Source organism: Eschrichtius robustus, chromosome 2 (genome assembly GCF_028021215.1).
Source record: "Eschrichtius robustus isolate mEscRob2 chromosome 2, mEscRob2.pri, whole genome shotgun sequence".
In the NCBI taxonomy this organism is placed as follows: Eukaryota; Metazoa; Chordata; class Mammalia; order Artiodactyla; family Eschrichtiidae; genus Eschrichtius; species Eschrichtius robustus.
In genome coordinates, this window is record NC_090825.1 from 174,440,329 (window position 1) to 174,452,688 (window position 12,360).

General features: G+C 47.0%; 1 protein-coding gene across 1 annotated transcript; it reads left to right on the top strand.

Moving 5' to 3' along the window:
* Positions 1–7,852: 7,852 nt before the first annotated feature.
* On the top strand, positions 7,853–11,985 carry CD70 (CD70 molecule). The gene is given in 5 exon segments (XM_068534997.1): positions 7,853–8,068; positions 8,071–8,121; positions 8,124–8,333; positions 9,337–9,370; positions 11,597–11,985. Coding segments are annotated over 5 exon segments (900 nt in total).
* The last annotated feature ends 375 nt before the right edge of the window (positions 11,986–12,360 follow it).

Below are 12,360 nucleotides of genomic sequence, written 5' to 3' on the forward strand. Positions count from 1 at the left end.
TTATTAAAGGACACTCGAAGTTTGTTTCTGAAGTTTATCTCAGTAATCTACCTTTGGATGAAGGTCAGATGCCCCACGACCTGCAGTCAGGGGATTAAGCATACTGGAAAAGACATAATTTAAAGAACTATCTCCAACCTAGACGGAAAGACCCTTATCAGGTACTTTTAACTAGCTCATGCACACTGAAACTGAAGGGAACTGACTCTTGGATTAATTCCCACTTACAAAGGGCCCCTGCACTGGACTGGCCTCTGGGAGGACTGCTGACCTCAAAATCACCTTAAAACAATGCTCAAACAGAGGAGAAACTACACTCACACCAGGACGAGAAGAAGACAACATCAGAAGTAGACAGCTTCCCCAAGATACTGGACTTGATTTGTATTATCATTTACAGTGTTTTCCTGACCTCTTGGACCTTTGCATATGAGTCAAATGTTTTTCTATCATGGGCTCAATCCTATGCTAATTTTAAAAATCAATCCAATTGCTGGGTCTGTGGCCAACTACCTGTGTCTAGTACTTGTAGTTTACCTGAGTGGATTTCTCCACTCCAAGGCTCTCATTGGTTGGCCCTTAGGAAATTTATTTTAAAAGAAAAATTATAATCATGTTCAGGCCACTATTGATATTAGCTGGGATCTCCTCACCTGGCCAATTACTAATGCCTGCTCTGACCCTGGCTGTAAGTATGAATTTTCCTCTATTACTCAAGTTCAATCAGAGCAACAAGCAAAATTTCGACCAAGGAATAAGACCTCCCACAATTATGGGATGGATTTATGTAGTTAACAGAGACTATGGTAATTTAAGTTTAAAGGCTCCTCTATGTTGGGAACAATTAAATCATACTAAGGATAATCAGTTTAGTAACACTAGGAAACTGGGCTGGGTGCCTTATGGACAGTGCCAATGTATAATTTCCCTGAAAGATCAGGATTGGTACAGAACAGATGAAGTCAGACGACCTGGGGTATACTGGGCTGCACCTGATGGAAGTTCTTGGCTTAATTCTGACTTATGACTTTACTAATACTGTTAGCTATGTTATTTGTATTTTGCCTGTTTTACAAAATTGTTGTTTCTTACATTACTAAATATGTGACTGAGCCTCTGATAAAATGATGATATCTAGTTCCATATAGGATCAATGATGGTAATAGTGTAACTCTAGATATGGGAAGAAGCAAGAGGGAATATTTTCCTGGACCATGAGAGACTAGTAAGACACGTGGTCCAGAGACTTTCTGCCACTCATAAGACCTAGTCCTGTAATAGCACACTGAGTCTCCTATCAGTGAAATCTTCGCCAGACCTGGGAGTGAACGTTCCTAGCACTGTGGGACAAAACGGTCATGAAATGCCCCCCAAACCGTGGTCAAATTTATGACCCTGAAGGGGCTCTGCCAATGGGAAACTGGCACTTGCCATCTACCTCTACAAAGATTAAATCATGGCCACTGCAGCTGCTGACCTTCAACACCCCCTGAAAGGAGTTCTGGGTGGAGATCGGGAATGAGGCACTCTGTGCTCTGGGAAAAGCTGGCAGAACAGGCCTTCAGATAGTTAGATATTTTCAGGAGAAGATTTTATGAGCCCAAATTCTTGCATCTTCTCATACCTAGAGAAATACTGACATCATTAACGATTACATCTGCTTTGGCTATTAAGGAGAAAATGACAATTCAAAAGTCAAAATGGTATAGCTGTGGTTCAGACATCCAAGGAAATAACTAGGTGACACTATGGATGTGATTTCAGACAAGTCCCTGTATTGCTAAGAACTTGAGTTTTCTGAGCTGTGTCAGACTTGAGATGCCACCAGCTACTCTCAAGACAATGTCTGCAGGCAGCTGGTGGTCACAACCTTACTTTTTAAAGGTCTCCTCTCGTAACTATTATATTTTTAAACAATGAAATTGCTTTAGATCATATGTTAACAAGAAAACACATGTGTAGTGACCAATAGCACCTGTTATCTATGTGTTAATACCACATCAAAAGTTAAAACCTACTTAGATAAAACTAGACAACTGGCTACCTGGCTAGAAGTCTACCCGAAGTGCCAGGTCCAGACTGGGTTTCAGGCTTATTCTCCTGAAAAGAAATGAGATTGATGTTGGCTATTAATGTCAGGTTGTCACTCTTCCAACTACTTCTAACTGGGTCTGTTACACCTACATCAATCATACTGGGCTAATAGAAGAGGACACCAAAAATGTATATGACCATGCCAAATGGCTCAATTCCTTTGGACAGGGTAACCCAAATGCTGACACTCATCTGGACCAGGATTTAAATTGCTACCAAATATAACCTGGTTATTACTCCTGCTTGGGCCCCTGGTTACAGTAATTCTTCTACTGATCTTTGGCCCCTGCCTTCTTAATCTGCTTGTCTAGTTTGTTCTTTCTAAAGACACAACGGTTTCCCAGACAAGATGAAGGTGATGCAGAGATTCCAGCCACTCCTCGGAACAGATCCTGCCAGAATAACAGCAGAAGTCACCCTGGATCCCTTAATGAGACAGAGTGAGAGCTCCGTGACCCCAACTAGGTAGGGTCTACTAGCCCCTTGACAGCCTGAAGAAGCTACAGAAGATAGACCTTCACCCTTCATCCTCCCAATAAAGATTTCTTGGGGTTCACGTCTCTCAGGGGGGATTTGAGGCAGGAGATAGATGGGCCCCAGGGTGAGCAGCTCGAGTTCGTTCCCTGGGGACAGAAACTCCATAACAGCAAGAGCAAGTGAGAAGGCTGAGCCCTGCCCAGATAGAGGATAAGAGACCACATATTCCTCATTCTTGAAGTCAAGGAGACCTTCCCGACTACACACGCACAGAAAGGCTCCTCGAAGGTCAAAAGGAAGGGGGCGTCACCTCATAGTGAGTGATGCCAACCTACCCATAGGCCTCTTTGCTAGCATCCTTCTTGGCTAAGAGATGCACGCGCACACGTGGGAGGACCCTGAGATAAACCAAATACGGACTCAGAACCAGGCAAATCAAAATGATTGGCCAGGGACTTCCCTGGTGGTCCGGTGGACTCCAAGCTTCCATTGCAGGGTCCTCGGGTTTGATCCCTGGCTGGGGAACTAAAATCCCACAAGCTGCACAGTGTGGGGAGGCGGGGGAGATTGGCCAAAGGAAACCCAGAAGAAATGCCCCATAAAAGTGATTCAAACTACCACGAGGGTATGACTCTCTCTCTGAACCCGCCCGTGTGTCTATCCCCACGTACTCTTTTTTTCCTCCTAATAAACACTTCACTTGTTTCACTACTTTCCGTCTCTTTGTGGCAATTCCTTTCCACACAGCTGATGGGCCAGGACCTTGTCTCTGGCCACTGGTCCCTGGTGGTCTGGTGGATAGGATTCAGTGCTCTCACTGCCGCAGCCTGACTTCAATCTCTGGCCGAGAACCAAAATCCTGCTTCAAGCCGCTGCAGGTGGAGCTCACCCAAGATCAGTTCATAGGATGGAGAAGGGAACAGGGATAGAGTAGGGGAAACAGGTGGCTAAGACAGAGGTGTCCTGATGTCCCCATTCCCAGGTGAAATCTCAGAAGTGGGAAGATTATGTAGTTAAAGGGGAGCTGTACACTGAGAGGCTTTGGTCTCCTTCCTTCCTGCTAGGACCCTGGCAAGGACAACACCAAGTGACACAGCCCTAGGGCAACTTGGGGACATTCACAGCAAAGGGACAGCAGAGGGGCGGCCGAGTTGGACAAAGAGGACACCTGAGTTGGCATCTTCAAGCCGCCCCTGGTTCCCAGGGGCGATCTTACTTCCTGCACCCAGATTTCCGCCCCCGGGGCCGCTCCCTTCCACCCCCTCCCCTGCACTGTGCCCGGACTCCCCTGGCTTCTCAGAAGCCCTGAGGAAGGGGGAAAATTACCTTGCAAGGGGAAGGGAGGCCATCACATCCCCTCCCTGCAGCCTCATCTTGCTTGCAGGTAGAGGAAGCTCTGCTTTCAATACTTCCTTAAACACCCCCAAACCACCCCAAGCAGAACTGCATCATCTAGAGAGCAATCGATCGATGGAGCCCCCGCAGTGTCCCCAGCCCAGTAATCCAGAGCAGTGGGAAAGCCCAGGCAAGTGATGCAAATGTGCAATGAAACCCAGGCACTTCCTGCCTTCAAGTTCTTTGCTGTGTGGATTAAGCTGATATGTCTCTGAGCCTGCTTTCGGTGGAAAATGGGAATCAGAGCATCACCCAGTTCCCAGGGCTCGGGTGAAGGTTCCAAAAGGTGATACCTGCCGAGTTCTTAGCAAGGGAATAAGCCCTCGATATGAATGACTCTTTGGATTGCTTTCTGTTTCTTTGTTACCACGACAGGTGCCACATTGAATTTTGTGTGTGTACATCTCTGTTTGTGACACGTGCGTGCGAGTGTGCTTACGAAATGAAATCCTTGAAGTGAAACTGATGGACATTAGGGGAGGTGCATTTTGGGATCTTGATGGATTTGCCAAACTGTCCTTTCAAAAGGCTGGATCCATTTCAAATCCCAGCATCCGGGTATTAGGGATGCTTTTCACCTACATGCTTGCAACACCATGAATCTTCAGATTCAACCAACGCTCTGATCATTTACCAAATTACGATAGGTGCAAAAGAAAAGGTGTATTCCGTGTGCTTTCAATTTTTAGTTATCTTATTCAGAACAGAGATGATATCGCGTTTCACGTTCGATCATATTTCTTTTTAGAAACTGACTTCATATTCATTTCATTTTCTAGAAAGTATTAGTCACTTCTTAATGACTTAACTTTTGAGTTATTTATATCTTAGGAGAACAGTTTTGTCTATTTTGGGCCTTGCAAACCTTTCTTTTTTTCTGTCTTGCTGCTTCTGTGTGTGTGTGTGTGTGTGTGTGTGTGTGCCTTTAACTTGGAAGGTATTTTTAATGCAGACATTATTAACTTATACGCGAAACATAACAACATTCTCTTTTATGTCTTCTTCGTTTTTTTCTAACATACTTAAAAAGTCTGCACTGCACCCAGGTGAATTTTTATGAATGTATCATACTTTCAGTACTTTCATAACTGAAAGTGGGGTCTGGCTAGTCACCGTTCAAAAGCCAATGAAGAGGCAAGGTCGTTGGAAAGGAAAGTTTGCTTTATTTCAGATGCCGGCAACGGGGGTGGGGGATGGCCGGGGGCAGAGGACGGACTCCTGTCCAAAGGCCAACTCCCCGCCCCCCATAATCAGTGGGCAAGAGCTTTTATACATAGGGGGAGGGGACTACATACAGAAATAATCATTTTGAAATTGGTCAGCGGTGATCTGACCAGCGTCATCTTGATCGTTTCAAGTACAGTTCAAGTCTTCAGTTCCAGGGTCGGTTTGTTCCCATTTCCTTAGGGCCAGTTCTCGGAATTGTGGCAACTTATGTCATGGCTACATTCTGGTCATCGTGTAGTTACCTTCTTCCACCTGGTGGAGGTTTCAGTATCTACAAGACAGCTCACAGGATAGGGCTCAGAATATTATCTAGAGCCCTCGAGAAGGAACTAAAGGTCCTTGACTTTGCTTAATGACTAAACTATTATTATTTAGTCTTGTTGGGCTGTTTTCCTTTGTTTCTGCATTCTCCCTTCTCTGATTAAACTTATTCTTTGGCTGAAATTTTTCTACAGACAAAAAGCAGGCGGAGGACGTCGGGAGGAAGGACCACACGGCCCTGCTCCGTTTCACTTTCATGGCTTCTTTTTTGTGGTTTTTTTGTTTTCTTTTCTTTTTTTTTTTTCACTTAAATATGTGATCCAGCTGGAATTTACTTTGGGTTTAGCCATCTTTTAACCTCCCTTGTGAACTTGAGGGAATTTGCATTTTATTGCCAAGAGGGCTGGCGTCATCTTTCTGTGTTGATCAGCCACCTGAACTTCTTTCTGAATTGTCTGCTTGTACCCATTCCCGTTGTTCTAATGAGCATTTCCTGGGGGGAAATAGCAACATTAAAAGCTAGCCTTTACTGACCACTTGCTGTGTGCCTGCGCTGTGCTAAGGGCCTTGCATGTGTCTCTCCTTAAAATCTCATCACAGCCCATTTTATTATTATTTAAATTTTTTATTTTAATACAATTTTTAAAGGTTGCTTTCCAGTTGAAGTTATTACAAAATATCAGCTACATTCCCCGTGTTGTACGGTACATCCTTGAATCTGTCTTACAGCCAGTAGCTTGAACCTCTCACTCCCTCACTCCTATATTGTCCACACACACACTGGTAACCACCAGTTTGTTCTATCTGTGACTCTGCTTCTTTTATGTTATAACTTATGTTATAGTTTGTTGTATTTCACAGCCCATTTTATAGATGGAAACATTGAACTTAAGCTGATGGGGGTGTGAGTTTCCCAAAGGCTAAAATGTGACATTCCAGAGATTGGAATCCAAGTGTGTTGAGAAACTCCAGATTCTACATACTTAACCATGCTCAGTGGCAATTATTTGTGACTATGAATGGCTTTCAGCTAGATGGAGGTAGGGAAAGGACACCAGGTGGGCTGCAAAGAACCATCAAAGGTCCGGAGTGGGGACCATGACAAGACAGGGGTTGGAAGGTCTTGCAGATGGAGTTAGCCAGCAGAGCTAGACTTTAGAACCCAGCGGGGGTTTCATACGGTATGAAAGTAGGTCGGGGACAGTTCTGAGGATCACGCCCCCAGGCCCAGGAGAGCTTAATGTCTCTTTGAGGGCACTGCTGGCTAAACCCCCAGGCCTGGAATCCTAGGGTTTTCATAAAGGAAATTCCTTTTGTAGTTGGGGGGTCTCAGGGAGTATACGATCACCTGGATCCCAGGAATTCTGGACACTTTTGTCTCCCCTCTTTCTTCTACCTGCCCTCCCACATCAGCAAACGCTGCTGGCTCCATCTCTGATATCTAGTCCCTATTCACCTCCTTCTTCTCTCCCCCACCCCATTCCCACCCCAGGCCAGGCCACTGTAACTCCTCACTCTGGAATGAAATTTTCAAGTCTCAGTGCCTACAAGTAAAGCTTCTTAGACCACAGCCACATGCACTTGGCATATACAGTCTGTGACAGCTTCTGTGCTACTAGTGAGTGGTTTGATTCACTGATCCTAACAAAGTATTGTCCCAACCCTACAAAGCCCAGGTAGCGTCTCTTCATCTTGTAGCTACGCCGTTGTTACTCGTTTCCTGAGGCTGCCATAACAGAGCACCACCCACTAGTGGCTTGAAACAACAGAAATTTACTCTTTCACCGTTCTGGAGGCCAGAGATCTGAAATCAAGGTGTCCGAAGGGCTGCGCTCCTTTCAAAGGCTTTAGGGGAGATTCCTTCTTTGCCTCTTTCTGGCTTCTGGGGTTTGCCGGCAATCCTTGGGGTTCTTTGGTGTGTTTTGCATCACTCCAATGTCTACCTCCAACTTTCCTCTGTGTCTCTGTGTGTCCTCTCCTTTTCCTATGAAGACATCATGGGATGTAGGGTCCACCCTCATCCTTACTTCTGCAAAGACCCTGTTGCCAGATGAGGTCACATGTTGAAGTTCTGGGTGGACATGAATTTGGGGGTGACATAGTCAAGCCACTACAGTCATCAAGAATGGGTGTCCTCCAAGACCACAGGGAAACAGAATTGAAAGGCAGTGTGGCATGTTTACAACATCAGGCTATGGACGTGACCCTTGGTCAGCTTCTACTCTCTTCCTATTAGGCAGGTCAGTCATGTGACCGCATCAGGGGTGGTCCCACCACGGGGGCGTCAGGGAGGCTGGGAAGATGGAGAGGAACACATAGATATTTGGGGACCCCTCCTCCATCCCTGGGTGCTGTGGCTGTAGCCCTGAGGCCCAGCAGAGCATCTGGTCCATAGTGGATGTTCAGTGAAGGTTTGTTGAATGAGTACCAGGAAGGTGAGTGTGGGAAGTCAAATAGAAAAATTGAGGGGCACCCTGGCCCACCTATTCTGCAGACTGGGGACCGGCAGAAGTTGGAGGGGAATTCCCTGCACTGAAGAACGGAGTCTGGTCCCTCCCTTTGCCGGACATCCCCAGGGTGGGGCACGGTTGGTCCCTGGCAGGTTCAGGCAGGCAGAGAGGGCCCCATAGCTGTGTGCGAGCTGAGGTTCCTTCCCTCTTCCTGCCTGCCGTCTACATACCCTCCACCCTGTCACACAGCTGATGAAGTGCTTGCAGAGGATCATGATGGCAGAGGAGGCCTCGGGCTGCCAGGTGCCTCACCGGCCCTGGGTGTCCATCTGGTGGGTGGCTTTGTTGCTGCTTCTCCTTGGCATGGTGATAGGCTGCCTCATCTGCAGTGTTCACCTCACCCGAAAGCAGCAGCTGGATTCAACTGAGGTAAGTCCAGAAGGGAGGAAGAGAGAGACAGACGTACATCTGCCTTCTGCAAGCTCAGGAGCGTGGGGACCTCCAGCTGGGGCAGGGCCCTGGGGAGGGGGTGCAGCGCCGAGGGCAGGTGAGCAACTGTGGAAAGAATCAGCTCGGGGCAGAGGGATGGTGAGCTAGAGCGCAGACTAAGAGACTCGCGACCAAAAAAGAAAAAAAAAAAGATCAGAATGAGATGAATAAAAATCTGCCAGGGGGACTTCCCTGGCCGTCCAGTGGTTAACACCCCTCGCTTCCAATGCAGGGGGGTGGGGGGGTTCCATCCCTGGTCTGGGGAATTAATAGCCCGCATAGCGCACGGCGCGGCCAAACAATAGAAACAACAACAAATCTGCCAGGAAGAAAGATCTGGTGGAAAAGAACAGAGCGAGAGAGACCAGAGCAGGGAAGGGAGGCGGGGGCAAGGCTGCCCCCCGGGGGTCTCCGGCTTAGGATAGTCAGTTCTGCCGACACCAGGAGGTAAATCCCGGGTGGAGATCCCGGGGTGGAGGACGTATCTGAGAAAGATACGTACTGTATGGGGGCCTGGAAAATGACTCGTCTTTGGTGTTCCCCCAGCAGGCTGACTCAGAGGCTGCTGGGGGCTTCTCGAAGCTGGGAAGGGGCAGTTCCGGGGCCTCCAAGGACAGGAGGAACCCTGGACACCTACCACGGGGTCTGGCTTTGGGGGCTGCATTACGGGGGTGGGAGAGCTTTGCAGGGGAGAGAGGCAGGTGTGCCGAGGCGCCCTGTGTTATATCCTGGAAACTAAGAAGTTCTTCAGAAGGTCTTATCTTCATGCTCACGGCTAGTTCAAACCTACTTCCTCTTTAAGAGTCCTTCACAAAGGTCCCAACTCAGTACGGTGGGATGATGGGTGGATAGAAGGATGGGTCGAGAAAAGAGAGCTTCTTCCCTCGGGAGCATTCAAGACCTCTGGTGCTTAGGTGTTCAGCCCTCTTTTCTTTTCTTCCAGTGGGACTTAGCGGAGCTGCAGCTGAATCACACAGGTAAAACCAGATGCATATGTGTGTTGGAGAAAGAGAAAAGAAGGAGGGTGGGGGAGGGAGAGAGAGAGAGAGAAATTGAGAACGGATGAGAAAAAGAAAGAAAGAGAGGGAGATACGGCGGCGTTCTGTTCAGTGCCTGCTTCCTTGCTCAGCCTTTTGTTTTCTCCCTCGGGAGATCCCAAACCAACTAAACCAAGCTAATAGCCATCACTAACCTGCCCTCATTGAGGCCACAAACACTAATTAAGCGGCTACTGTGAGGCAAGCCCTGTTCTGGGTGCCCCGAGAGCCCACAGAACCGACAGAAATCCCTGCCCTTTCGGTGCTTCCTTTCTACCACGGGGATCAGAAAATTAATAAATAAACAAGGAAAATATGCAGCATGCCAAGAGAGTAAAACACGCATCTGGTACTTCTGGGAGGAATATTAAGCAAGGGAGGGGCATCGGGCAGGCCAGCGTTGGGTTTGCCCTTGAAGATGCGGCCATGGGGACGGCGTCCCTGAGAAGGGGGCTTTAGAGCAAGGACGTGAAGGAACGTGAGCGAGGGTGCCATTTGGCAGTCCTCTCCCAGCCTCTCTCTAACCCTCTTCCTCTTTGGGCCTCTCCCCCTCTCATCCCCAGAGGGTTGGGTGTGTGTTCATTCCATTTTGTAACGGAGGGAAACGCTATTCGTCTTTTTTCTCTGGGTGCTTTCTGTTCGGGCTGCTATGACAGAATAACAGACCAGGTGGCTTATACACAAGACATTTCTTTCTCATGGTTCTGGGGGCTGTGAAGTCCAAGGTCAAGGCACAGGCAGATCTGGTGTCTGGTGAGAGCTCGCTTCCTGGTTCATAAACAGCCAGCCATCTTCTTTTTTTTTTTTTTTTTTAAGTTTTTTGGTTTGTTTTTTTTTTTTTTGACGTGGACCGTTTTTAACGTCTTTATTGCATTTTTTACAATCTTGCTTCTGTTCTTTAGCCGCGAGGCATGTGGGGTTTTAGCTCCCCCGACTTAAGAATGGAACCCACGCCCCATGCATTGGGAACATGGAGTCTTAACCACTGGACCACCAGGGAAGTCCCCAGCCAGCCATCTTCTCATCTTTTTGCTGGGTCTTCACGTGGCGGAAAGGGAGGGAGAGAGCTCTCCGGGCTCTTCTTTTTCTCTCCCCACCCCCTTTCTTTTTTTATTTCTATTCTTTGGCCACCCCACATCACCCCACCCCGCCCCGAGGGGCATGCGGGATCTTCGTTCCCCAACCAGGGATGGAACCCATACCCCTGCATTGGAAGTGCGGAGTCTTAACCACTGGACCCGCCAGGGAAGTCCTTCTTTCTCTTTTTAAATTGAGATATAGTTGACATATAACATTGTATTAGTTTCCGGTGTACAACACGGTTCTCTATTTGTATATATTACAAAACGATCACCACAGTGCCTAGCTAACATAGTTAAATTTTTTTTTCTTGCCATGGGAACTTGTAAAATCTTCTCTCTTAGCAACTTTCAAATATACAACACAGTATCATTAACTCTAGTCACCATGCTGCACGTTACGCTGCCAGGACTTAGTTTATAACTTATTTTATAAGTTTTACCTTTTGACCACCTTCACCTATTTTGCCCACCCCAGCTCCCACCTCTGGCAACCACCAGTCTGTTCTTGTATCTATGAGTTTGGGTTTTGTTTTGTTTTAGATTGCACGTATAAGGGAAGTCATACAGTATTTGTCTTTCTCTGTCTGACTTACCCCTAGGTCCACCCATGTTGTCACAAGTGGCAGAATTTCCTTCTTTTTTGATGGTTGAATTATATATATATATACACATATGTGTATAATATCACATATATTATATATAATAATATATATAATATCACATCTTTATCCATTTGAGATATATATGTGTATGGTGTGTGTATATATATATATACACACACAATCCATCCATACATATATGTATACATATATGTGTGTGTATGTGTAGATAGATAGATAGATAGATAGATAGATAGATAGATAGATAGATATCACATCTTCTTTATCCATTCATCCATCAGTGGATATGGGGTCTCTTTTATAAGGGCTCCACCTTCATGATCTAATCACTTCCCAGTGTCCCACCTTCTAATACCATCCCCTTGGGGGTTAGGTTTCAACATGGGAGTTTGGGGCATTCCCTCTGTAGCACGCAGTTTCCCTAAACCTCCATCCTTCCATCCCTTCTCCCACAGCCCTCTCAGGATCACGGCAGGACCCCAGGCTGCGCTGGCAGGGAAGCCCAGCCCTGGGCCGCTCCTTCGTGCATGGGCCAGAGCTGGACAACGGGCAGCTGCGTATCCAACGTGATGGCATTTACAGGCTGCACATCCAGGTGACCTTAGCCAACTGCTCCTTCTCCACATGGACCGCCAAGCCCCATAGCGCCACCCTGACCGTGGCCATCTGCTTCCCCACGGCCCACAGCATCAGCCTGCTACGCCTCAACTTTCACCACGGCTGCTCCGTCGCCTCCCAGCGCCTAACGTTCTTAGCCCACGGGGACATTCTCTGCACCAACCTTACTCAGCCTCTGCTGCCCTCCAGAAACGCTGATGAGACTTTTTTTGGGATTCAGTGGGTGTGCCCTTGACCATTGCACTTCCTGGCCCAGATTTGTTGGGAGGGATTTTTTTCTTTGTTTTATCGTCAATTTATTCGTAAGTATTTTTATTATTTTGGATACATTGTATTGTATCCAAAGGTTGTATTTCTCTTCCTGAGAATGCATTGGCTTTTTTTAAACTTTTTTATTATTTTTTCTTTTTTTCTTTTTCTTTTTTTTTTTTTTTTTTTTGGCCACACCATGTGGCATGTGGAATCTTAGTTCCCCAGGCAGGGAATGAACCCACACCTACCTGAAAGGCATCTGAAGGACAGAGTCTTAACCACTGGACCACCGTGAGATTGCATTGTTAATGCACAGAAACATAATTGATGTTTCTATATTGATTTGGGGGAGGTTGTG